This window comes from Bufo gargarizans, chromosome 1 (assembly GCF_014858855.1).
Source record: "Bufo gargarizans isolate SCDJY-AF-19 chromosome 1, ASM1485885v1, whole genome shotgun sequence".
In the NCBI taxonomy this organism is placed as follows: domain Eukaryota; kingdom Metazoa; phylum Chordata; class Amphibia; order Anura; family Bufonidae; genus Bufo; species Bufo gargarizans.
Window position 1 is genome coordinate 242,272,976 of NC_058080.1, and position 27,287 is coordinate 242,300,262.

Here is a 27,287-nt window from a genome sequence, read left to right on the forward strand (position 1 = left end):
ATCAGGGCAACCCATTTTGAGTGTTGTTTGGCAGTTAACCCTTGTTTTACTCCTGGAAAAAATTTATTATATTGGAAAATTTTCCAAAAAATAGAAATTTCAAAATTGTTTCTCCATCTGCCATTAACTCTTGTGGAACACCTAAAGGGTTAACAAAGTTTGTAAACCCAGTTTTGAATACCTTGAGGGGTGTACTTTCTTAGATGGAGTCACTTTTTTGAAATTTCTATTCTAGGGGTGCAACAGGGGGCTTCAAATGGAACATGGTATAAACAAAACCAGTCCTGCAAAATCTGCCTTCCAAAACCCATATGGTGTTCCCCTCCTTCTATGTGCTACCGTTCGGCCAAACAGTAGTTTACGACCACATATGGGGTGTTTCTGCAAACTACAGAATCAGGGCAACCCATTTTGAGTGTTGTTTGGCAGTTAACCCTTGTTTTACTCCTGGAAAAAATTTATTATATTGGAAAATTTTCCAAAAAATAGAAATTTCAAAATTGTTTCTCCATCTGCCATTAACTCTTGTGGAACACCTAAAGGGTTAACAAAGTTTGTAAACCCAGTTTTGAATACCTTGAGGGGTGTACTTTCTTAGATGGAGTCACTTTTTTTAAATTTCTATTCTAGGGGTGCAACAGGGGGCTTCAAATGGAACATGGTATAAACAAAACCAGTCCTGCAAAATCTGCCTTCCAAAACCCATATGGTGTTCCCCTCCTTCTATGTGCTACCGTTCGGCCAAACAGTAGTTTACGACCACATATGGGGTGTTTCTGCAAACTACAGAATCAGGGCAACCCATTTTGAGTGTTGTTTGGCAGTTAACCCTTGTTTTACTCCTGGAAAAAATTGATTATATTGGAAAATTTTCCAAAAAATAGAAATTTCAAAATTGTTTCTCCATCTGCCATCAACTCTTGTGGAAGACCTAAAGGGTTAATAAAGTTTGAAAAAACAGTTTTGAATACCTTGAGGGGTGTAGTTTCTAGAATGGGGTCATTTTTGGGAGGTTTCTATTATCTAAGCCTCACAATATGACTGCAAACCTGAACTGGTCCATAAAAAGTGGGATTTTGAAGATTTCAGAAAAATTTCAAAATTTGCTTCTAAACTTCTAAGCCTTGTAACATCCCCAAAAAATAAAATATCATTCCCAAAATGCTACAAACATGAAGTAGACATATGGGGAATGTAAAGTCATCACAATTTTTGGGGGTATTACTATGTATTACAGAAGTAGAGAAACTGAAACTTTGAAATTTGCTAATTTTTCAAAATTTTTGGTAAAAAATGTATTTTTTTATGCAAAAAAATTAACTTTTTTGACCCAATTTTAGCAGTGTCATGAAGTACAATATGTGACGAAAAAACAATCTCAGAACGGCCTGGGTAAGTCGAAGCGTTTTAAAGTTATGAGCACTTAAAGTGACACTGGTCAGATTTGCAAAAAATGGCCTGGTCCTTAAGGTGAAAATGAGCCTGGTCCTTAAGGGGTTAAGAATGCTATTATTTTCCCTTATAACCATGTTATAATGGAAAATAATAATGATCGGGTCCCCATCCCAATGATCTCCTAGCAACCATGCTTTAAAATCGCACCGCAAATGCTTGCGATTTTCACGCAGACCCATTCACTTCTATGGGGCCTGCGTTGCGTGAAAAACGCACAAGATAGAGCATGCTGCGATTTTCACGCAACGCACAAGTGATGGGTGAAATTCACTGCTCGTGTGCACATCCCCATAGTAGTGAATGGGTCTGGATTCAGTGCGGGTGCAGTGCATTCACCTCACACATTGCACCCGCGGGGAAAACTCGCCCATGTGAACCCAGCCTAAAGGCCCCAATAATTATGTTGTTTTATTTCAATAATAATATGAAACTAGAAAAGGTACAATTTCTGGGGAAATTGTGTGATGTGTTCTTGCCTCCACCAGTAGCTTACAACTGGAGTGGGCGGAGTAACTGGGTGGAGTGTAGACTCCGCCCACTTTTATAAATTTTGACCTTTGTCTCACACTGACCCACCCTGCCGAGTTTGGGTGCTGTGAGAATGACAGCTGTTTAAAGGTTTCTTATAGAAGTCAATAGGGAAAATCTGATTGGTTGTTTGTGGCTCCGCCCACTTTTTAGCATCCCCAAAATGAGATATACATTGGCACAGTCCTCCAGTGACCAACTGTGCCAAGTTTCGGGAACCCTGCCATTAACAGTCTAAGAGCAGCGGCAGTTTGAATTTTTCCCATTTAAACAAATGGCTGAAATTTGATTGGCCGTTGTAGACCCCGCCCACTTTTTAATTTTTTTTGACCCCAGTCACCCAATGACCTACGGTGCCTAGTTTGGGTATTCTGGCTTAAATACTGTGAGAATGACAGCAATTTAAAAGTTTCTCATTGAAGTCAATAGGGAAAATCTGATTGGTGGTTTGTAGCTCCGCCCACTTTTTAATGTCCCCCAAAATGTGACAGAAATTTTCAGGTTGACCCCATGACTAAGTGACCCAAGTTTGGTGACTTTAGTTTAAAATCTGTGCGACTGGGAGAGATTTGAAAATTGTCCCTGTCAAAGTCAATGGGAAAAACGTGGATTTTGGGGGCCCTGTCCCAGGGGCCCGGAGGGTGGGATCGGGTAACAAAGCAAAAGCAAGGTACTTGGGTGGGTGCCGACCAAGTCTGCAAAGTTTGGAATTTGTACTCCTAAAAATGTGGGAGAAGTAGCAATTTGAAGGTCTCATTAAAGTCAATGGGGAGATTTTGATTGGTTCTGTGTGGCCCCGCCCACTTTTTGGGGTCCCCGAAATGTGCCCAAAGTTTTCGGGTTGACTCCATGACTAAGTGACCCAAGTTTGGTGACTTTAGCGTCAAAGCCTGGCGAGTGGGAGCGATTTGAAAATTTACCCTGTCAAAGTCTATGGGAAAAAAGGGGGCTTCCGGGGCCCGCCACGGGGGCCCCGGGGGTGGGATCGCTCCACAAAGTAATAGCAATCCGATCGGGCACAATCTGCACGTTTTGGTAAATTTTTGTCTATGTAGTGTAAAAACTGTGGGAGGAGTTAGGGTGGCAAATTTGGCTATAATAAGAATAAGAAGAACTAGAAAAGGTACAATTTCTGGGGAAATTGTGTGATGTGTTCTTGCCTCCACCAGTAGCTTACAACTGGAGTGGGCGGAGTAACTGGGTGGAGTGTAGACTCCGCCCACTTTTATAAATTTTGACCTTTGTCTCACACTGACCCACCCTGCCGAGTTTGGGTGCTGTGAGAATGACAGCTGTTTAAAGGTTTCTTATAGAAGTCAATAGGGAAAATCTGATTGGTTGTTTGTGGCTCCGCCCACTTTTTAGCATCCCCAAAATGAGATATACATTGGCACAGTCCTCCAGTGACCAACTGTGCCAAGTTTCGGGAACCCTGCCATTAACAGTCTAAGAGCAGCGGCAGTTTGAATTTTTCCCATTTAAACAAATGGCTGAAATTTGATTGGCCGTTGTAGACCCCGCCCACTTTTTAATTTTTTTTGACCCCAGTCACCCAATGACCTACGGTGCCTAGTTTGGGTATTCTGGCTTAAATACTGTGAGAATGACAGCAATTTAAAAGTTTCTCATTGAAGTCAATAGGGAAAATCTGATTGGTGGTTTGTAGCTCCGCCCACTTTTTAATGTCCCCCAAAATGTGACAGAAATTTTCAGGTTGACCCCATGACTAAGTGACCCAAGTTTGGTGACTTTAGTTTAAAATCTGTGCGACTGGGAGAGATTTGAAAATTGTCCCTGTCAAAGTCAATGGGAAAAACGTGGATTTTGGGGGCCCTGTCCCAGGGGCCCGGAGGGTGGGATCGGGTAACAAAGCAAAAGCAAGGTACTTGGGTGGGTGCCGACCAAGTCTGCAAAGTTTGGAATTTGTACTCCTAAAAATGTGGGAGAAGTAGCAATTTGAAGGTCTCATTAAAGTCAATGGGGAGATTTTGATTGGTTCTGTGTGGCCCCGCCCACTTTTTGGGGTCCCCGAAATGTGCCCAAAGTTTTCGGGTTGACTCCATGACTAAGTGACCCAAGTTTGGTGACTTTAGCGTCAAAGCCTGGCGAGTGGGAGCGATTTGAAAATTTACCCTGTCAAAGTCTATGGGAAAAAAGGGGGCTTCCGGGGCCCGCCACGGGGGCCCCGGGGGTGGGATCGCTCCACAAAGTAATAGCAATCCGATCGGGCACAATCTGCACGTTTTGGTAAATTTTTGTCTATGTAGTGTAAAAACTGTGGGAGGAGTTAGGGTGGCAAATTTGGCTATAATAATAATAATAATAATAATAATAATATATATGTGAGATAATAGTATGTGGTCTTGCTATGCAAGAACACATAATAATATATATGTGAGATAATAGTATGTGGTCTTGCTATGCAAGAACACATAATAATATATATGTGAGATAACATTATGTGGTCTTGCTATGCAAGAACACATAATAATAATAATATATATGTGAGATAATAGTATGTGGTCTTGCTATGCAAGAACACATAATAATATATATGTGAGATAATAGTATGTGGTCTTGCTATGCAAGAACACATAATAATAAGAACTAGAAAAGGTACAATTTCTGGGGAAATTGTGTGATGTGTTCTTGCCTCCACCAGTAGCTTACAACTGGAGTGGGCGGAGTAACTGGGTGGAGTGTAGACTCCGCCCACTTTTATAAATTTTGACCTTTGTCTCACACTGACCCACCCTGCCGAGTTTGGGTGCTGTGAGAATGACAGCTGTTTAAAGGTTTCTTATTGAAGTCAATAGGGAAAATCTGATTGGTTGTTTGTGGCTCCGCCCACTTTTTAGCATCCCCAAAATGAGATATACATTGGCACAGTCCTCCAGTGACCAACTGTGCCAAGTTTCGGGAACCCTGCCATTAAAAGTCTAAGAGCAGCGGCAGTTTGAATTTTTCCCATTTAAACAAATGGCTGAAATTTGATTGGCCGTTGTAGACCCCGCCCACTTTTTAATTTTTTTTGACCCCAGTCACCCAATGACCTACGGTGCCTAGTTTGGGTATTCTGGCTTAAATACTGTGAGAATGACAGCAATTTAAAAGTTTCTCATTGAAGTCAATAGGGAAAATCTGATTGGTGGTTTGTAGCTCCGCCCACTTTTTAATGTCCCCCAAAATGTGACAGAAATTTTCAGGTTGACCCCATGACTAAGTGACCCAAGTTTGGTGACTTTAGTTTAAAATCTGTGCGACTGGGAGCGATTTGAAAATTGTCCCTGTCAAAGTCAATGGGAAAAACATGGATTTTGGGGGCCCTGTCCCAGGGGCCCGGAGGGTGGGATCGGGTAACAAAGCAAAAGCAAGGTACTCGGGTGGGTGCCGACCAAGTCTGCAAAGTCTGGAATTTGTACTCCTAAAAATGTGGGAGGAGTAGCAATTTGAAGTTCTCATTAAAGTCAATGGGGAGATTTTGATTGGTTCTGTATGGCCCCGCCCACTTTTTGGGGTCTCCGAAATGTGCCCAAAATTTTCGGGTTGACTCCATGACTAAGTGACCCAAGTTTGGTGACTTTAGCCTCAAAGCCTGGCGAGTGGGAGCGATTTGAAAATTTACCCTGTCAAAGTCTATGGGAAAAAAGGGGGCTTCCGGGGCCCGCCACGGGGGCCCCGGGGGTGGGATCGCTCCACAAAGTAATAGCAATCCGATCGGGTACAATCTGCACGTTTTGGTAAATTTTTGTCTATGTAGTGTAAAAACTGTGGGAGGAGTTAGGGTGGCAAATTTGGCTATAATAATAATAATAACTAGAAAAGGTACAATTTCTGGGGAAATTGTGTGATGTGTTCTTGCCTCCACCAGTAGCTTACAACTGGAGTGGGCGGAGTAACTGGGTGGAGTGTAGACTCCGCCCACTTTTATAAATTTTGACCTTTGTCTCACACTGACCCACCCTGCCGAGTTTGGGTGCTGTGAGAATGACAGCTGTTTAAAGGTTTCTTATTGAAGTCAATAGGGAAAATCTGATTGGTTGTTTGTGGCTCCGCCCACTTTTTAGCATCCCCAAAATGAGATATACATTGGCACAGTCCTCCAGTGACCAACTGTGCCAAGTTTCGGGAACCCTGCCATTAACAGTCTAAGAGCAGCGGCAGTTTGAATTTTTCCCATTTAAACAAATGGCTGAAATTTGATTGGCCGTTGTAGACCCCGCCCACTTTTTAATTTTTTTTGACCCCAGTCACCCAATGACCTACGGTGCCTAGTTTGGGTATTCTGGCTTAAATACTGTGAGAATGACAGCAATTTAAAAGTTTCTCATTGAAGTCAATAGGGAAAATCTGATTGGTGGTTTGTAGCTCCGCCCACTTTTTAATGTCCCCCAAAATGTGACAGAAATTTTCAGGTTGACCCCATGACTAAGTGACCCAAGTTTGGTGACTTTAGTTTAAAATCTGTGCGACTGGGAGAGATTTGAAAATCGTCCCTGTCAAAGTCAATGGGAAAAACGTGGATTTTGGGGGCCCTGTCCCAGGGGCCCGGAGGGTGGGATCGGGTAACAAAGCAAAAGCAAGGTACTCGGGTGGGTGCCGACCAAGTCTGCAAAGTTTGGAATTTGTACTCCTAAAAATGTGGGAGAAGTAGCAATTTGAAGGTCTCATTAAAATCAATGGGGAGATTTTGATTGGTTCTGTGTGGCCCCGCCCACTTTTTGGGGTCCCCGAAATGTGCCCAAAGTTTTCGGGTTGACTCCATGACTAAGTGACCCAAGTTTGGTGACTTTAGCGTCAAAGCCTGGCGAGTGGGAGCGATTTGAAAATTTACCCTGTCAAAGTCTATGGGAAAAAAGGGGGCTTCCGGGGCCCGCCACGGGGGCCCCGGGGGTGGGATCGCTCCACAAAGTAATAGCAATCCGATCGGGCACAATCTGCACGTTTTGGTAAATTTTTGTCTATGTAGTGTAAAAACTGTGGGAGGAGTTAGGGTGGCAAATTTGGCTATAATAAGAATAAGAAGAATAAGAATAACTAGAAAAGGTACAATTTCTGGGGAAATTGTGTGATGTGTTCTTGCCTCCACCAGTAGCTTACAACTGGAGTGGGTGGAGTAACTGGGTGCAGTGTAGACTCCGCCCACTTTTATAAATTTTGACCTTTGTCTCACACTGACCCACCCTGCCGAGTTTGGGTGCTGTGAGAATGACAGCTGTTTAAAGGTTTCTTATTGAAGTCAATAGGGAAAATCTGATTGGTTGTTTGTGGCTCCGCCCACTTTTTAGCATCCCCAAAATGAGATATACATTGGCACAGTCCTCCAGTGACCAACTGTTCCAAGTTTCGGGAACCCTGCCATTAACAGTCTAAGAGCAGCGGCAGTTTGAATTTTTCCCATTTAAACAAATGGCTGAAATTTGATTGGCCGTTGTAGACCCCGCCCACTTTTTAAATTTTTTGACCCCAGTCACCCAATGACCTACGGTGCCTAGTTTGGGTATTCTGGCTTAAATACTGTGAGAATGACAGCAATTTAAAAGTTTCTCATTGAAGTCAATAGGGAAAATCTGATTGGTGGTTTGTAGCTCCGCCCACTTTTTAATGTCCCCCAAAATGTGACAGAAATTTTCAGGTTGACCCCATGACTAAGTGACCCAAGTTTGGTGACTTTAGTTTAAAATCTGTGCGACTGGGAGAGATTTGAAAATTGTCCCTGTCAAAGTCAATGGGAAAAACGTGGATTTTGGGGGCCCTGTCCCAGGGGCCCGGAGGGTGGGATCGGGTAACAAAGCAAAAGCAAGGTACTTGGGTGGGTGCCGACCAAGTCTGCAAAGTTTGGAATTTGTACTCCTAAAAATGTGGGAGAAGTAGCAATTTGAAGGTCTCATTAAAGTCAATGGGGAGATTTTGATTGGTTCTGTGTGGCCCCGCCCACTTTTTGGGGTCCCCGAAATGTGCCCAAAGTTTTCGGGTTGACTCCATGACTAAGTGACCCAAGTTTGGTGACTTTAGTTTAAAATCTGTGCGAGTGGGAGCGATTTGAAAATTTACCCTGTCAAAGTCTATGGGAAAAAAGGGGGCTTCCGGGGCCCGCCACGGGGGCCCCGGGGGTGGGATCGCTCCACAAAGTAATAGCAATCCGATCGGGTACAATCTGCATGTTTTGGTAAATTTTTGTCTATGTAGTGTAAAAACTGTGGGAGGAGTTAGGGTGGCAAATTTGGCTATAATAAGAATAAGAAGAATAATAATATACTTGTGAGATAACAATATGTGGTCTTGCTATGCAAGAACACATAATAATATATATGTGAGATAACATTATGTGGTCTTGCTATGCAAGAACACATAATAACTAGAAAAGGTACAATTTCTGGGGAAATTGTGTGATGTGTTCTTGCCTCCACCAGTAGCTTACAACTGGAGTGGGTAGAGTAACTGGGTGCAGTGTAGACTCCGCCCACTTTTATACATTTTGACCTTTGTCTTACACTGACCCACCCTGCCGAGTTTGGGTGCTGTGGCTTAAATACTGTGAGAATGACAGCTGTTTAAAGGTTTCTTATTGAAGTCAATAGGGAAAATCTGATTGGTTGTTTGTGGCTCCGCCCACTTTTTAGCATCCCCAAAATGAGATATACATTGGCACAGTCCTCCAGTGACCAACTGTGCCAAGTTTCGGGAACCCTGCCATTAACAGTCTAAGAGCAGCGGCAGTTTGAATTTTTCCCATTTAAACAAATGGCTGAAATTTGATTGGCCGTTGTAGACCCCGCCCACTTTTTAATTTTTTTTGACCCCAGTCACCCAATGACCTACGGTGCCTAGTTTGGGTATTCTGGCTTAAATACTGTGAGAATGACAGCAATTTAAAAGTTTCTCATTGAAGTCAATAGGGAAAATCTGATTGGTGGTTTGTAGCTCCGCCCACTTTTTAATGTCCCCCAAAATGTGACAGAAATTTTCAGGTTGACCCCATGACTAAGTGACCCAAGTTTGGTGACTTTAGTTTAAAATCTGTGCGACTGGGAGAGATTTGAAAATTGTCCCTGTCAAAGTCAATGGGAAAAACGTGGCTTTTGGGGGCCCTGTCCCAGGGGCCCGGAGGGTGGGATCGGGTAACAAAGCAAAAGCAAGGTACTCGGGTGGGTGCCGACCAAGTCTGCAAAGTCTGGAATTTGTACTCCTAAAAATGTGGGAGGAGTAGCAATTTGAAGTTCTCATTAAAGTCAATGGGGAGATTTTGATTGGTTCTGTATGGCCCCGCCCACTTTTTGGGGTCCCCGAAATGTGCCCAAAATTTTCGGGTTGACTCCATGACTAAGTGACCCAAGTTTGGTGACTTTAGCGTCAAAGCCTGGCGAGTGGGAGCGATTTGAAAATTTACCCTGTCAAAGTCTATGGGAAAAAAGGGGGCTTCCGGGGCCCGCCACGGGGGCCCCGGGGGTGGGATCGCTCCACAAAGTAATAGCAATCCGATCGGGTACAATCTGCACGTTTTGGTAAATTTTTGTCTATGTAGTGTAAAAACTGTGGGAGGAGTTAGGGTGGCAAATTTGGCTATAATAATAATAATAATAATAATAATATATATGTGAGATAATAGTATGTGGTCTTGCTATGCAAGAACACATAATAATAAGAACTAGAAAAGGTACAATTTCTGGGGAAATTGTGTGATGTGTTCTTGCCTCCACCAGTAGCTTACAACTGGAGTGGGCGGAGTAACTGGGTGGAGTGTAGACTCCGCCCACTTTTATAAATTTTGACCTTTGTCTCACACTGACCCACCCTCCTGAGTTTGGGTGCTGTGAGAATGACAGCTGTTTAAAAGGTTTCTTATTGAAGTCAATAGGGAAAATCTGATTGGTTGTTTGTGGCTCCGCCCACTTTTTAGCGTCCCCAAAATGAGATATACATTGGCACAGTCCTCCAGTGACCAACTGTGCCAAGTTTCAGAACCCTGCCATTAACAGTCTAAGAGCAGCGGCAGTTTGAATTTTTCCCATTTAAACAAATGGATGAAATTTGATTGGCCGTTGTAGACCCCACCCACTTTTTAAATTTTTTTGACCCCAGTCACCCAATGACCTTCGGTGCCAAGTTTGGGTATTCTGGCTTTAATATTGTGAGAATGACAACAATTTAAAGGTTTATCATTGAAGTCAATAGGAAAAATCTGATTTGTCGTTGTTGGCTCCGCCCACTTTTTAAATTTTTGAATCCAAATTAATCTATCACCTGATTTCAGAGATTTGAAGCCCCTGACATCAATAATGGCAGCATTTTTCAATTTTCTGCATTTTTCAATTTTCCCATTGAAATCAATCAAAGAAATCTGATTGGTTGTTTTTGGCCCCGCCCACTTTTCAGAATTTTAATCCTAATCCTAAATTGTCCAACTGTACCAAGTTTGGGGATCCTGCCATTAACAGTCTAAGAGCAGCGGCAGTTTGAATTTTTCCCATTAAAACATATAGCTGAAATTTGATTGGCCGTTGTAGACTCCTCCCACTTTTAAACATTTGAATTCTAGTCCCCCTATTAACCGAATATATTAAGTTTAACAACCCTGCCATTAACAATGTTGAAATGGCAGCAATTTAAAAATTTCTCATTGAAGACAATGGGGAAAATCTGATTGGTTGTTTGTAGCTCCGCCCACTTTTTAATGTCCCCAAAATGTGACAGGAATTTTCAGGTTGACCCCATGACTAAGTGACCCAAGTTTGGTGAGTTTCACTCCGAAGCTGTATGAGTGACAAACATTTGCATTTTTCCAATAAAACTCTATGGGAGAAAAAAAGAGGTTTTCGGGGGCCCGCCCCAGGGGCCCGGAGGGTGGGATCGGTTAACAAAGCACAAGCAAGATACTCGGGTATGTGCCGACCAAGAGTGCAAAGTTCGGTATTGATACTCCTAAATCTGTGGGAGGAGTAGCAATTTGAACGTCTCATTGTAGTCAATGGGGAGAATTTGATTGGTTCTGTGTGGCCCCGCCCACATTTTCGGGTCTCCGAAATGTTCTAACAAATTGCGCGTTGACCCCATGACTAAGTGACCCAAGTTTGGTGACTTTAGTTTAAAATCTGTGCGACTGGGAGCGATTTGAAAATTGTCCCTGTCAAAGTCAATGGGAAAAACATGGATTTTGGGGGCCCTGTCCCAGGGGCCCGGAGGGTGGGATCGGGTAACAAAGCACAAGCAAGGTACTCGGGTGGGTGCCGACCAAGTCTGCAAAGTTTGGAATTTGTACTCCTAAAAATGTGGGAGGAGTAGCAATTTGAAAGTCTCATTATAGTCAATGGGGAAATTTTGATTGGTTCTGTGTGGCCCCGCCCACTTTTTGGGGTCCCCGAAATGTGCCCAAAATTTTCGGGTTGACTCCATGACTAAGTGACCCAAGTTTGGTGACTTTAGCGTCAAAGCCTGGCGAGTGGGAGCGATTTGAAAATTTACCCTGTCAAAGTCTATGGGAAAAAAGGGGGCTTCCGGGGCCCGCCACGGGGGCCCCGGGGGTGGGATCGCTCCACAAAGTAATAGCAATCCGATCGGGAACAATCTGCACGTTTTGGTAAATTTTTGTCTATGTAGTGTAAAAACTGTGGGAGGAGTTAGGGTGGCAAATTTGGCTATAATAAGAATAATAAGAACTAGAAAAGGTACAATTTCTGGGGAAATTGTGTGATGTGTTCTTGCCTCCACCAGTAGCTTACAACTGGAGTGGGCGGAGTAACTGGGTGGAGTGTAGACTCTGCCCACTTTTATAAATTTTGACCTTTGTCTCACACTGACCCACCCTGCCGAGTTTGGGTGCTGTGAGAATGACAGCTGTTTAAAGGTTTCTTATTGAAGTCAATAGGGAAAATCTGATTGGTTGTTTTTGGCCCCGCCCACTTTTCTGAATTTTAATCCTAATCCTAAATTGTCCAACTGTACCAAGTTTGGGGATCCTGCCATTAACAGTCTAAGAGCAGCGGCAGTTTGAATTTTTCCCATTTAAACAAATGGCTGAAATTTGATTGGCCGTTGTAGACTCCGCCCACTTTTTCATTATTTTTTGAATCCAGTCACCCAATGACCTACGGTGCCTAGTTTGGGTATTCTGGCTTAAATACTGTGAGAATGACAGCAATTTAAAAGTTTCTCATTGAAGTCAATAGGGAAAATCTGATTTGTTGTTGTTGGCTCCGCCCACTTTTTAAATTTTTGAATCCAAATTAATCTATCACCTGATTTCAGCGATTTGAAGCCCCTGACATCAATCATGGCAGCATTTTTCAATTTTCTGATTTTTTTTTTTTCCATATTGAAATCAATGAAAGAAATCTGATTGGTTGTTTTTGACCCCGCCCACTTTTCAAAATGTTAATCCTAATCCTAAATTGTCCAACTGTACCAAGTTTGGGAAACCTGCCATTAACAGTCTAAGAGCAGCGGCAGTTTGAATTTTTCCCATTTAAACAAATGGCTGAAATTTGATTGGCCGTTGTAGACTCCGCCCACTTTTTCATTATTTTTTTAATCCAGTCACCCAATGACCTACGGTGCCAAGTTTGGGTATTCTGGCTTAAATACTGTGAGAATGACAGCAATTTAAAGGTTTCTTATTGAAGTCAATAGGGAAAATCTGATTGGTTGTTTGTAGCTCCGCCCACTTTTTAATGTCCCCAAAATGTGACAGAAATTTTCAGGTTGACCCCATGACTGAGTGACCCAAGTTTGGTGAGTTTCACTCCGAAGCTGTATGAGTGACAAACATTTGCATTTTTCCAATAAAACTCTATGGGAGAAAAAAAGAGGTTTTCGGGGGCCCGCCCCAGGGGCCCGGAGGGTGGGATCGGTTAACAAAGCACAAGCAAGATACTCGGGTATGTGCCGACCAAGAGTGCAAAGTTCGGTATTTATACTCCTAAATCTGTGGGAGGAGTAGCAATTTGAACGTCTCATTGTAGTCAATGGGGAGAATTTGATTGGTTCTGTGTGGCCCCGCCCACATTTTCGGGTCTCCGAAATGTGCTAACAAATTGCGCGTTGACCCCATGACTAAGTGACCCAAGTTTGGTGACTTTAGTTTAAAATCTGTGCGACTGGGAGCGATTTGAAAATTGTCCCTGTCAAAGTCAATGGGAAAAACATGGATTTTGGGGGCCCTGTCCCAGGGGCCCGGAGGGTGGGATCGGGTAACAAAGCAAAAGCAAGGTACTCGGGTGGGTGCCGACCAAGTCTGCAAAGTCTGGAATTTGTACTCCTAAAAATGTGGGAGGAGTAGCAATTTGAAGTTCTCATTAAAGTCAATGGGGAGATTTTGATTGGTTCTGTATGGCCCCGCCCACTTTTTGGGGTCCCCGAAATGTGCCCAAAATTTTCGGGTTGACTCCATGACTAAGTGACCCAAGTTTGGTGACTTTAGCGTCAAAGCCTGGCGAGTGGGAGCGATTTGAAAATTTACCCTGTCAAAGTCTATGGGAAAAAAGGGGGCTTCCGGGGCCCGCCACGGGGGCCCCGGGGGTGGGATCGCTCCACAAAGTAATAGCAATCCGATCGGGTACAATCTGCACGTTTTGGTAAATTTTTGTCTATGTAGTGTAAAAACTGTGGGAGGAGTTAGGGTGGCAAATTTGGCTATAATAATAATAATAATAACTAGAAAAGGTACAATTTCTGGGGAAATTGTGTGATGTGTTCTTGCCTCCACCAGTAGCTTACAACTGGAGTGGGCGGAGTAACTGGGTGGAGTGTAGACTCCGCCCACTTTTATAAATTTTGACCTTTGTCTCACACTGACCCACCCTGCCGAGTTTGGGTGCTGTGAGAATGACAGCTGTTTAAAGGTTTCTTATTGAAGTCAATAGGGAAAATCTGATTGGTTGTTTGTGGCTCCGCCCACTTTTTAGCATCCCCAAAATGAGATATACATTGGCACAGTCCTCCAGTGACCAACTGTGCCAAGTTTCGGGAACCCTGCCATTAACAGTCTAAGAGCAGCGGCAGTTTGAATTTTTCCCATTTAAACAAATGGCTGAAATTTGATTGGCCGTTGTAGACCCCGCCCACTTTTTAATTTTTTTTGACCCCAGTCACCCAATGACCTACGGTGCCTAGTTTGGGTATTCTGGCTTAAATACTGTGAGAATGACAGCAATTTAAAAGTTTCTCATTGAAGTCAATAGGGAAAATCTGATTGGTGGTTTGTAGCTCCGCCCACTTTTTAATGTCCCCCAAAATGTGACAGAAATTTTCAGGTTGACCCCATGACTAAGTGACCCAAGTTTGGTGACTTTAGTTTAAAATCTGTGCGACTGGGAGAGATTTGAAAATTGTCCCTGTCAAAGTCAATGGGAAAAACGTGGATTTTGGGGGCCCTGTCCCAGGGGCCCGGAGGGTGGGATCGGGTAACAAAGCAAAAGCAAGGTACTCGGGTGGGTGCCGACCAAGTCTGCAAAGTTTGGAATTTGTACTCCTAAAAATGTGGGAGGAAGTAGCAATTTGAAGGTCTCATTAAAGTCAATGGGGAGATTTTGATTGGTTCTGTAGTGGCCCCGCCCACTTTTTGGGGTCCCCGAAATGTGCCCAAAATTTTCGGGTTGACTCCATGACTAAGTGACCCAAGTTTGGTGACTTTAGCGTCAAAGCCTGGCGAGTGGGAGCGATTTGAAAATTTACCCTGTCAAAGTCTATGGGAAAAAAGGGGGCTTCCGGGGCCCGCCACGGGGGCCCCGGGGGTGGGATCGCTCCACAAAGTAATAGCAATCCGATCGGGTACAATCTGCACGTTTTGGTAAATTTTTGTCTATGTAGTGTAAAAACTGTGGGAGGAGTTAGGGTGGCAAATTTGGCTATAATAATAATAATAATAATAACTAGAAAAGGTACAATTTCTGGGGAAATTGTGTGATGTGTTCTTGCCTCCACCAGTAGCTTACAACTGGAGTGGGCGGAGTAACTGGGTGGAGTGTAGACTCCGCCCACTTTTATAAATTTTGACCTTTGTCTCACACTGACCCACCCTGCCGAGTTTGGGTGCTGTGAGAATGACAGCTGTTTAAAGGTTTCTTATTGAAGTCAATAGGGAAAATCTGATTGGTTGTTTGTGGCTCCGCCCACTTTTTAGCATCCCCAAAATGAGATATACATTGGCACAGTCCTCCAGTGACCAACTGTGCCAAGTTTCGGAACCCTGCCATTAACAGTCTAAGAGCAGCGGCAGTTTGAATTTTTCCCATTTAAACAAATGGCTGAAATTTGATTGGCCGTTGTAGACCCCGCCCACTTTTTAATTTTTTTTGACCCCAGTCACCCAATGACCTACGGTGCCTAGTTTGGGTATTCTGGCTTAAATACTGTGAGAATGACAGCAATTTAAAAGTTTCTCATTGAAGTCAATAGGGAAAATCTGATTGGTGGTTTGTAGCTCCGCCCACTTTTTAATGTCCCCCAAAATGTGACAGAAATTTTCAGGTTGACCCCATGACTAAGTGACCCAAGTTTGGTGACTTTAGTTTAAAATCTGTGCGACTGGGAGAGATTTGAAAATTGTCCCTGTCAAAGTCAATGGGAAAAACGTGGATTTTGGGGGCCCTGTCCCAGGGGCCCGGAGGGTGGGATCGGGTAACAAAGCAAAAGCAAGGTACTTGGGTGGGTGCCGACCAAGTCTGCAAAGTTTGGAATTTGTACTCCTAAAAATGTGGGAGAAGTAGCAATTTGAAGGTCTCATTAAAGTCAATGGGGAGATTTTGATTGGTTCTGTGTGGCCCCGCCCACTTTTTGGGGTCCCCGAAATGTGCCCAAAATTTTCGGGTTGACTCCATGACTAAGTGACCCAAGTTTGGTGACTTTAGCGTCAAAGCCTGGCGAGTGGGAGCGATTTGAAAATTTACCCTGTCAAAGTCTATGGGAAAAAAGGGGGCTTCCGGGGCCCGCCACGGGGGCCCCGGGGGTGGGATCGCTCCACAAAGTAATAGCAATCCGATCGGGAACAATCTGCACGTTTTGGTAAATTTTTGTCTATGTAGTGTAAAAACTGTGGGAGGAGTTAGGGTGGCAAATTTGGCTATAATAAGAATAATAAGAATAATATATATGTGAGATAACATTATGTGGTCTTGCTATGCAAGAACACATAACTAGAAAAGGTACAATTTCTGGGGAAATTGTGTGATGTGTTCTTGCCTCCACCAGTAGCTTACAACTGGAGTGGGCGGAGTAACTGGGTGGAGTGTAGACTCCGCCCACTTTTATAAATTTTGACCTTTGTCTCACACTGACCCACCCTGCCGAGTTTGGGTGCTGTGAGAATGACAGCTGTTTAAAGGTTTCTTATTGAAGTCAATAGGGAAAATCTGATTGGTTGTTTGTGGCTCCGCCCACTTTTTAGCATCCCCAAAATGAGATATACATTGGCACAGTCCTCCAGTGACCAACTGTGCCAAGTTTCGGGAACCCTGCCATTAACAGTCTAAGAGCAGCGGCAGTTTGAATTTTTCCCATTTAAACAAATGGCTGAAATTTGATTGGCCGTTGTAGACCCCGCCCACTTTTTAATTTTTTTTGACCCCAGTCACCCAATGACCTACGGTGCCTAGTTTGGGTATTCTGGCTTAAATACTGTGAGAATGACAGCAATTTAAAAGTTTCTCATTGAAGTCAATAGGGAAAATCTGATTGGTGGTTTGTAGCTCCGCCCACTTTTTAATGTCCCCCAAAATGTGACAGAAATTTTCAGGTTGACCCCATGACTAAGTGACCCAAGTTTGGTGACTTTAGTTTAAAATCTGTGCGACTGGGAGAGATTTGAAAATTGTCCCTGTCAAAGTCAATGGGAAAAACGTGGATTTTGGGGGCCCTGTCCCAGGGGCCCGGAGGGTGGGATCGGGTAACAAAGCAAAAGCAAGGTACTTGGGTGGGTGCCGACCAAGTCTGCAAAGTTTGGAATTTGTACTCCTAAAAATGTGGGAGAAGTAGCAATTTGAAGGTCTCATTAAAGTCAATGGGGAGATTTTGATTGGTTCTGTGTGGCCCCGCCCACTTTTTGGGGTCCCCGAAATGTGCCCAAAGTTTTCGGGTTGACTCCATGACTAAGTGACCCAAGTTTGGTGACTTTAGCGTCAAAGCCTGGCGAGTGGGAGCGATTTGAAAATTTACCCTGTCAAAGTCTATGGGAAAAAAGGGGGCTTCCGGGGCCCGCCACGGGGGCCCCGGGGGTGGGATCGCTCCACAAAGTAATAGCAATCCGATCGGGTACAATCTGCATGTTTTGGTAAATTTTTGTCTATGTAGTGTAAAAACTGTGGGAGGAGTTAGGGTGGCAAATTTGGCTATAATAAGAATAAGAAGAACTAGAAAAGGTACAATTTCTGGGGAAATTGTGTGATGTGTTCTTGCCTCCACCAGTAGCTTACAACTGGAGTGGGCGGAGTAACTGGGTGGAGTGTAGACTCCGCCCACTTTTATAAATTTTGACCTTTGTCTCACACTGACCCACCCTGCCGAGTTTGGGTGCTGTGAGAATGACAGCTGTTTAAAGGTTTCTTATTGAAGTCAATAGGGAAAATCTGATTGGTTGTTTGTGGCTCCGCCCACTTTTTAGCATCCCCAAAATGAGATATACATTGGCACAGTCCTCCAGTGACCAACTGTGCCAAGTTTCGGAACCCTGCCATTAACAGTCTAAGAGCAGCGGCAGTTTGAATTTTTCCCATTTAAACAAATGGCTGAAATTTGATTGGCCGTTGTAGACCCCGCCCACTTTTTAATTTTTTTTTACCCCAGTCACCCAATGACCTACGGTGCCAAGTTTGGGTATTCTGACTTAAATATTGTGAGAATGACAGCAATTTAAAGGTTTCTCATTGAAGTCAATAGGGAAAATCTGATTTGTTGTTGTTGGCTCCGCCCACTTTTTAAATTTTTGAATCCAAATTAATCTATCACCTGATTTCAGAGATTTGAAGCCCCTGACATCAATCATGGAAGCATTTTTCAATTTTCTGCATTTTTTTTTTCCACATTGAAATCAATGAAAGAAATCTGATTGGTTGTTTTTGGCCCCGCCCACTTTTCAAAATTTTAATCCTAATCCTAAATTGTCCAACTGTACCAAGTTTGGGGAACCTGCCATTAACAGTCTAAGAGCAGCGGCAGTTAGAATTTTTCCCATTTAAACAAATGGCTGAAATTTGATTGGCCGTTGTAGACTCCGCCCACTTTTTATAATTTTTGAATCCAGTCACCCAATGACCTACGGTGCCTAGTTTGGGTATTCTGGCTTAAATACTGTGAGAATGACAGCAATTTAAAAGTTTCTCATTGAAGTCAATAGGGAAAATCTGATTGGTGGTTTGTAGCTCCGCCCACTTTTTAATGTCCCCCAAAATGTGACAGAAATTTTCAGGTTGACCCCATGACTAAGTGACCCAAGTTTGGTGACTTTAGTTTAAAATCTGTGCGACTGGGAGCGATTTGAAAATTGTCCCTGTCAAAGTCAATGGGAAAAACATGGATTTTGGGAGCCCTGTCCCAGGGGCCCGGAGGGTGGGATCGGGTAACAAAGCAAAAGCAAGGTACTCGGGTGGGTGCCGACCAAGTCTGCAAAGTCTGGAATTTGTACTCCTAAAAATGTGGGAGGAGTAGCAATTTGAAGTTCTCATTAAAGTCAATGGGGAGATTTTGATTGGTTCTGTATGGCCCCGCCCACTTTTTGGGGTCCCCGAAATGTGCCCAAAATTTTCGGGATGACTCCATGACTAAGTGACCCAAGTTTGGTGACTTTAGCGTCAAAGCCTGGCGAGTGGGAGCGATTTGAAAATTTACCCTGTCAAAGTCTATGGGAAAAAAGGGGGCTTCCGGGGCCCGCCACGGGGGCCCCGGGGGTGGGATCGCTCCACAAAGTAATAGCAATCCGATCGGGTACAATCTGCACGTTTTGGTAAATTTTTGTCTATGTAGTGTAAAAACTGTGGGAGGAGTTAGGGTGGCAAATTTGGCTATAATAATAATAATAATAACTAGAAAAGGTACAATTTCTGGGGAAATTGTGTGATGTGTTCTTGCCTCCACCAGTAGCTTACAACTGGAGTGGGCGGAGTAACTGGGTGGAGTGTAGACTCCGCCCACTTTTATAAATTTTGACCTTTGTCTCACACTGACCCACCCTGCCGAGTTTGGGTGCTGTGAGAATGACAGCTGTTTAAAGGTTTCTTATTGAAGTCAATAGGGAAAATCTGATTGGTTGTTTGTGGCTCCGCCCACTTTTTAGCATCCCCAAAATGAGATATACATTGGCACAGTCCTCCAGTGACCAACTGTGCCAAGTTTCGGAACCCTGCCATTAACAGTCTAAGAGCAGCGGCAGTTTGAATTTTTCCCATTTAAACAAATGGCTGAAATTTGATTGGCCGTTGTAGACCCCGCCCACTTTTTAATTTTTTTTTGACCCCAGTCACCCAATGACCTACGGTGCCAAGTTTGGGTATTCTGACTTAAATATTGTGAGAATGACAGCAATTTAAAGGTTTCTCATTGAAGTCAATAGGGAAAATCTGATTTGTTGTTGTTGGCTCCGCCCACTTTTTAAATTTTTGAATCCAAATTAATCTATCACCTGATTTCAGAGATTTGAAGCCCCTGACATCAATCATGGAAGCATTTTTCAATTTTCTGCATTTTTTTTTTCCACATTGAAATCAATGAAAGAAATCTGATTGGTTGTTTTTGGCCCCGCCCTCTTTTCAAAATTTTAATCCTAATCCTAAATTGTCCAACTGTACCAAGTTTGGGGAACCTGCCATTAACAGTCTAAGAGCAGCGGCAGTTTGAATTTTTCCCATTTAAACAAATGGCTGAAATTTGATTGGCCGTTGTAGACTCCGCCCACTTTTTTATAAATTTTTGAATCCAGTCACCCAATGACCTACGGTGCCAAGTTTGGGTATTCTGGCTTAAATACTGTGAGAATGACAGCAATTTAAAGGTTTCTCATTAAAGTTAATAGGGAAAATCTGATTTGTTGTTGTTGGCTCCGCCCACTTTTTAAATTTTTGAATCCAAAGTAATCTATCACCTGATTTCAGCGATTTGAAGCCCCTGACATCAATCATGGCAGCATTTTTCAATTTTCTGAATTTTTTTTTTTCCATATTGAAATCAATGAAAGAAATCTGATTGGTTGTTTTTGGCCCCGCCCACTTTTCAAAATTTTAATCCTAATCCTAAATTGTCCAACTGTACCACGTTTGGGAAACCTGCCATTAACAGTCTAAGAGCAGCGGCAGTTTGAATTTTTCCCATTTAAACAAATGGCTGAAATTTGATTGGCCGTTGTAGACTCCGCCCACTTTTTCATTATTTTTTGAATCCAGTCACCCAATGACCTACGGTGCCAAGTTTGGGTATTCTGGCTTAAATACTGTGAGAATGACAGCAATTTAAAAGTTTCTCATTGAAGTCAATAGGAAAAATCTGATTTGTTGTTGTTGGCTCCGCCCACTTTTTAAATTTTTGAATCCAAAGTAATCTATCACCTGATTTCAGCGATTTGAAGCCCCTGACATCAATCATGGCAGCATTTTTCAATTTTCTGAATTTTTTTTTTTCCATATTGAAATCAATGAAAGAAATCTGATTGGTTGTTTTTGGCCCCGCCCACTTTTCAAAATTTTAATCCTAATCCTAAATTGTCCAACTGTACCAAGTTTGGGAAACCTGCCATTAACAGTCTAAGAGCAGCGGCAGTTTGAATTTTTCCCATTTAAACAAATGGCTGAAATTTGATTGGCCGTTGTAGACTCCGCCCACTTTTTCATTATTTTTTGAATCCAGTCACCCAATGACCTACGGTGCCAAGTTTGGGTATTCTGGCTTAAATACTGTGAGAATGACAGCAATTTAAAGGTTTCTTATTGAAGTCAATAGGGAAAATCTGATTGGTTGTTTGTAGCTCCGCCCACTTTTTAATGTCCCCAAAATGTGACAGAAATTTTCAGGTTGACCCCATGACTGAGTGACCCAAGTTTGGTGAGTTTCACTCCGAAGCTGTATGAGTGACAAACATTTGCATTTTTCCAATAAAACTCTATGGGAGAAAAAAAGAGGTTTTCGGGGGCCCGCCCCAGGGGCCCGGAGGGTGGGATCGGTTAACAAAGCACAAGCAAGATACTCGGGTATGTGCCGACCAAGAGTGCAAAGTTCGGTATTTATACTCCTAAATCTGTGGGAGGAGTAGCAATTTGAACGTCTCATTGTAGTCAATGGGGAGAATTTGATTGGTTCTGTGTGGCCCCGCCCACATTTTCGGGTCTCCGAAATGTGCTAACAAATTGCGCGTTGACCCCATGACTAAGTGACCCAAGTTTGGTGACTTTAGTTTAAAATCTGTGCGACTGGGAGCGATTTGAAAATTGTCCCTGTCAAAGTCAATGGGAAAAACATGGATTTTGGGGGCCCTGTCCCAGGGGCCCGGAGGGTGGGATCGGGTAACAAAGCAAAAGCAAGGTACTCGGGTGGGTGCCGACCAAGTCTGCAAAGTCTGGAATTTGTACTCCTAAAAATGTGGGAGGAGTAGCAATTTGAAGTTCTCATTAAAGTCAATGGGGAGATTTTGATTGGTTCTGTATGGCCCCGCCCACTTTTTGGGGTCCCCGAAATGTGCCCAAAATTTTCGGGTTGACTCCATGACTAAGTGACCCAAGTTTGGTGACTTTAGCCTCAAAGCCTGGCGAGTGGGAGCGATTTGAAAATTTACCCTGTCAAAGTCTATGGGAAAAAAGGGGGCTTCCGGGGCCCGCCACGGGGGCCCCGGGGGTGGGATCGCTCCACAAAGTAATAGCAATCCGATCGGGTACAATCTGCACGTTTTGGTAAATTTTTGTCTATGTAGTGTAAAAACTGTGGGAGGAGTTAGGGTGGCAAATTTGGCTATAATAATAATAATAATAATAATAATAATAATAATAATAATATATATGTGAGATAATAGTATGTGGTCTTGCTATGCAAGAACACATAATAATAATATATATGTGAGATAATAGTATGTGGTCTTGCTATGCAAGAACACATAATAATAATAATATACTTGTGAGATAATAGTATGTGGTCTTGCTATGCAAGAACACATAATAATATATATGTGAGATAATAGTATGTGGTCTTGCTATGCAAGAACACATAATAATATATATGTGAGATAACAGTATGTGGTCTTGCTATGCAAGAACACATAATTATGGAATTGCTATATTTGCAGTCCCATCAAATATTATGTAAAGCGGCTGCATAATGTGACACTTTGTCAGGTCTCATCTAAATGTTTCCGATGCCTTTAATGAATTAAACCAGCAAAGCCACAGATAGTGTCTTTACTACCCCTTTATTTCTTAACCTACTTCTATACCATACCCGAGTTCAGGGGCGGACACAGACAGCAGAGGGCCCCAGTGCAGCTGAACCGGCTGCACCGGCTTATGTCCGCCCCTGCCTGAGTTACTCCAGCAATAGCTCAAAAGCAGGACAGACATGCCCGTCATGGAGACATCTAGAAAGGATTTTATATACGCAAGTTTTGGGCTGGTCAGACCGACTTTCAGATATGTATGCGTGAACTTGAAAGTAAAGCACTTCTAAGAAGCCGAGCACAGCAATGAAAACACTGACAGACAGAGTAAAAAGAAAATGCTAAAAAATACATATAAAAGACCAGAACACAGAAGCGCAGAGCTCCACGGAGGCAGATTAACAGTCAGCACTCAGCCGGCATCTTAACTTTAATGAATGTATTTTCTCTTAATTTTTTATGACTGTTGAGTAAAGTTTACCAGAATGAGTTACCCTGCATAAAACAGAATCCATGCATATTTCAAATTAGCAGAATGAGAATAAGCTGCTGCGCCGCTTGCTTTCCTAATGAAAAATTATTGTCACGCTCCCTATAGAGCTGGAAATTTACCATAGTGACTGAGCGCTAAAGACTGGTTGCATTGCATCTGAGCTATTAGGCCTATTGCACACGGCCGTTTTTTTTCCCATTTACTGGCCGTTTTTTGCGTTCCGTATACGGTCCGTATACGGAACCATTCATTTCAATGGGTCCGCAAAAAAAACGGAATGTACTCCGTATGCATTCCGTTTCCGTATTTCCGTTTTTCCGTTCCGTTTTAACATAGAACATGTCCTATTATTGCCCGCAAATCACAGTCCGTGGCTCCATTCAAGTCAATGGATCCGCAAAAAAAAACGGAACACATACAGAAATGCATCCGTATGTCTTCCGTTTCCATTCCGTTTTTTCCTGAACCATCTATTGAAAATGTTATGGCCAACCCAATTTTATCTATGTAATTACTGTATACTGTATATGCCATACGGAAAAACGGAAAGGAAAAACGGAACAGAAACGGAAACACAATGGAAACAAAAAACGGAACAGCGGATCCATGAAAAACGGACCGCAAAACACTGAAAAAGCCATACGGTCGTGTGCAATAGGCCTTAGGCTGAATCTTCTTGTGGACTGAACAATTGGGGCTGCTCCCTTGACTGTCCAGGAGCTAATATGCCTTACAGCAGCGATGGCCAGTTCGCAGTGTTCGCCGACGAGCACATGCGTTGGCCATCTTTATTCCCAAGCCCGGCGATGGAGAGGTAAGTCCTTACCTGTTCCGAGAACAGCCCGATGAAGGCTGTTCTCGGAACTGCCTGCTCCCGGTGACCGCATGTGTTTCAGAGCAGCTCGCGGCACAGGCACAGGTAAGGACTTCCCTCTGCATCACCGGACCTGGGAGTGAAGATGGCAGATCGCATGTGTTCGTCGGTGAACACTGCGAACTAGCCATCACTGCCTATCAGGAAAAAAAATACCTGATTCAGTTCAGTGCAGAAAGCTGCATTACTTTTACTATATTACGGTCCACATAAACCCCTTCAGGACCTTGCGATTTTCCGTTTTTGCATTTTCAGTTTTTAATCTCTGCCTTCCCACAGCCATAACTTTTTTATTTTTCTGTTCACATAGACATATGAGGGCAAATTGCACTTTCTAATGGCACCAATTAATATTGCATACGATTTAGTGGAAAGCTGGAAATACCAAATGGGGTGAAATTTGAACAAAAAAAAAAATATGCCACCACAGTTTTTAGGGATTTCATTTTAACGGTGTTCCCTATGCGGTAAAACTGACCTGTTACCATCATTCTTTGGGTCAGTTAGATTTCACTGATACACATTTATATAGTTTTACTTGTGTTTTAATACTGAGAAAAAAATCAAAACTGAAAAAAATTCATTTTTTGCTTTGCATCGCGATTTTCCGCTCCCTATAACTTACGTAGAGCTCATATTTTGTGGGGCAATCTGTAGTTTTTATTGATACCATTTTGTAGTGCGTATGAATTTTAGACCACAAGAGACAAGCAAATGATGAATCAACCATTTAGATTTTTTTTTTCGGTTACGGCGTTCACCATATGAGATAGATACATTTATATTTGCATTTATAGTACAGGTATTTTGGGACATGGCGATGCCTACAATTTTTTTTTATTTTTAAACTGAGGAAAGGGGGTGATTTAATAGGGGAAAGTGGGGGATGTTAAATTAAAAAAAAAAACTTTTTTTTACACATTTATTAAGTCCCTCTAAGGGACATGAACATGCAATCGTTAGAGCACTTCTCCCATAGACTGTAATGATTTACCATTGCAGCCTATAGAAGTTTCATGGTGTTCCTATGGGGGCTTCAAAGGAACATTGCTGTAGTAAGCCTGGTAGCCTCTAGCAGGCAGCGGGCCGGTGCAACCATATAGGTGAACTAGGCTGTTCTAGCAGCTCCTCACTCCTCCCTCGAGCGCCCTTTGTGATGCCGGAATATGACGTCATTCCGGCCCCGGCATACTAAACGGTGCGTTGGAGGACTGAGGAGCTGCACCACACTGGACCCCAGGGAGGTGAGTGTTTAAGTGTTTGACTGAGTGAGTGTCTCCTTGTGTATTTATGTCAGTGAGTGAGTGTATGTATGTCTGTCTTTCTGTCAATAAATGAATGTGTGCCTGTCATTGAGTGTCTGTGAGTGTATGTCAGTGAGTGTGGATGTCTGTCTGTCAGTGAGTGTATGTGTGTTTGTCAGTGAGTATGTCTGTCAGTGAGTTTCTGTTTACGTCATTCAGTGAGTGTCTGAGTGAGTGTCTGTCTGTCAGTGTGTGTGTGTGTGTGTGTGTCTGTCAGTGAGTCAGTGACATGAGGGGGCGGCAAAATGGATCTTTGCCTAGGGTGGCAAAAATCCTTGCATCGGCCCTGAGCAGGCTCAACACTACCATACAGAACAAACGGCTCCCTCGATTGCCACGTGAGAGAGTCATTTCAGCCTCGGGAGTGCAGCACTCCTGGGAAAAGCCACTTCTGATGCAGTGGTCACAATTGACCACTGCATCTGAGAGGTTAAGTGTATGCAATTGGCCTTATCGTCGATCACAGACATTATACTAGAGTGTATGCCCTGTGAAACAGACGTTTTTAAAGACTGGCCTTGTACAGCGGAGGTCTAGAAGGGTAAAGGGAATCTGTCATGCTGAACATGCTATCTGATCTGCCAGAATCATGTTATATAGCAGGAATGGCTGAGCAGATTATATAGTTGTGTGGGAAAATATTCTGTATAGCATGTAATTAGTTGATTCAAATCCCTGCTCTTTCTATACTTAGAAGTCCAGTGGGTGATTGACGGCTACCTCTATGCACAGTCATGGGGGAAGGCTGTCAATCACTGAGTCGGACCACCTAAAAATAAGTGGACTTCTAAAAGTAGAAATAGTGTGGATTTAAATTAGTAAAATGCACATTATTCAGAATCTTTTCCCCAAAAAACTACAGCATATATCAGTCTGCTCAGCTCCCTCTGCTGTATAGCATGCTGCCAGCAGAACAGACGTCATGGTTAACATGACAGGTTACCTTCAAAGACAGTTTTAACACAAGGTATAATACTTTTGAGTCCAAGAGGAAAAGACCTAAGGTCATACTAATTAATCAACCCAACAAGTTAGATGAAACATGTCATGCACTTTTCAAACATCACCAAAGCTAAGGTATTATAGCTAATATTACTCTTGTAAAGTAAGCAGTTATAAAACGTATCACCTCCAATTGATTGTGAGCATCCTGCAGGTCTGAGTTATGATAAAGGGTGATAGTATCAGAAAAGCATTCATTTTTTAGGCCATTGAAGTAAATTCAATGGTATCCAATATATTTACGTAGTAATTTTGTCATCATATTAAAATGGTAAATTGATAGCACTACATCTTCTCCTACCACTTCAGGTTAATGATGGAAGTGGTCTTTTCAAAAATTGTTATAATTTTACTTCCAAAACTTTACCTTGCAGGTCATATCAAGTTTTATATGATGTCTACTTACATTTGCAGGGTGGTAGAAGGCAGGCCCCAGTGTATTGTCCACAGCAGGTGGACTTTGTCTCACAAGGGAACCGTCTGCAGTTTCTTCATAGCCAAAAGCTTGTCCTGGTCCGGGGATAGATGGAGCACCAGCATTTTGCTGCCTTTTCTGATGGCTTTTTGCTATCTGTGAGGGTAATGACAAAACTTCTATTTTGATTTGCATTTAGTAGAATATGGTTTTCTTTAACAATAAAGACCTCCATCATACAGTCAACGATGGATGGGAAACATCAGAAAACTGCACAATAAAATGCAATATGTTATCATGACCACAGCTAGGGAGGGTCATAAAAAATATACATAGGAAAAGGGGCCATTATGAATGATAAAAAATGGACCTCCATAAGGATAACAATTTTGGCACTTCCCCTTTCCATGACTCTAAGGCCAATTCCCTATCCTTTCCTGCTAACAATGCAGTTCTTTAGGAGATGGGAGTCCTACACAAACTGTAGGACTCCCATCTCCTGAAGAACTCCATTGTTAGCAGTTCATCAGGAGATAGAAGTCTTGTAGCCATCTGGTGGCAAAGAGAATGGGAGCAACCAGGGCCTTGAATCAACATGGTATGTCTGTACAGACTCACAAAGTCAGTAACTGCAATAATTATCTAACCTATATAAAATGCTCTTCATTCTGAACCTAACGTAGCCATATACCTCAAATAGCTGTGAGCTAATTGGCTGTTGGGCCAACAGCTACATCTCCCAATGCCTCCCCTTCATACACACGTATCCACGATTGGCCAAGTTACAGTAGCATGTGTTTTCAATGAGAGAGGGAAATAAGCCACTGCCAGACAAGGTATTGAGCATGTTGAAAACCAAGATGCCCATGAATTCTTTCAAG

General features: G+C 42.9%; 1 protein-coding gene across 2 annotated transcripts in view; it reads right to left on the minus strand.

The window, feature by feature from the left end:
- The window catches only part of STPG2 (sperm tail PG-rich repeat containing 2), a 993,492-nt gene that overhangs the window by 899,884 nt on the left and 66,321 nt on the right, over nucleotides 1-27,287 (minus strand). For both annotated transcript variants that reach the window (XM_044275675.1, XM_044275686.1), the window contains exon 5: nucleotides 26,398-26,562. In XM_044275675.1, the coding sequence (XP_044131610.1) occupies nucleotides 26,398-26,562 (165 nt within the window). The remainder of the gene's footprint in view (nucleotides 1-26,397; nucleotides 26,563-27,287) is intronic.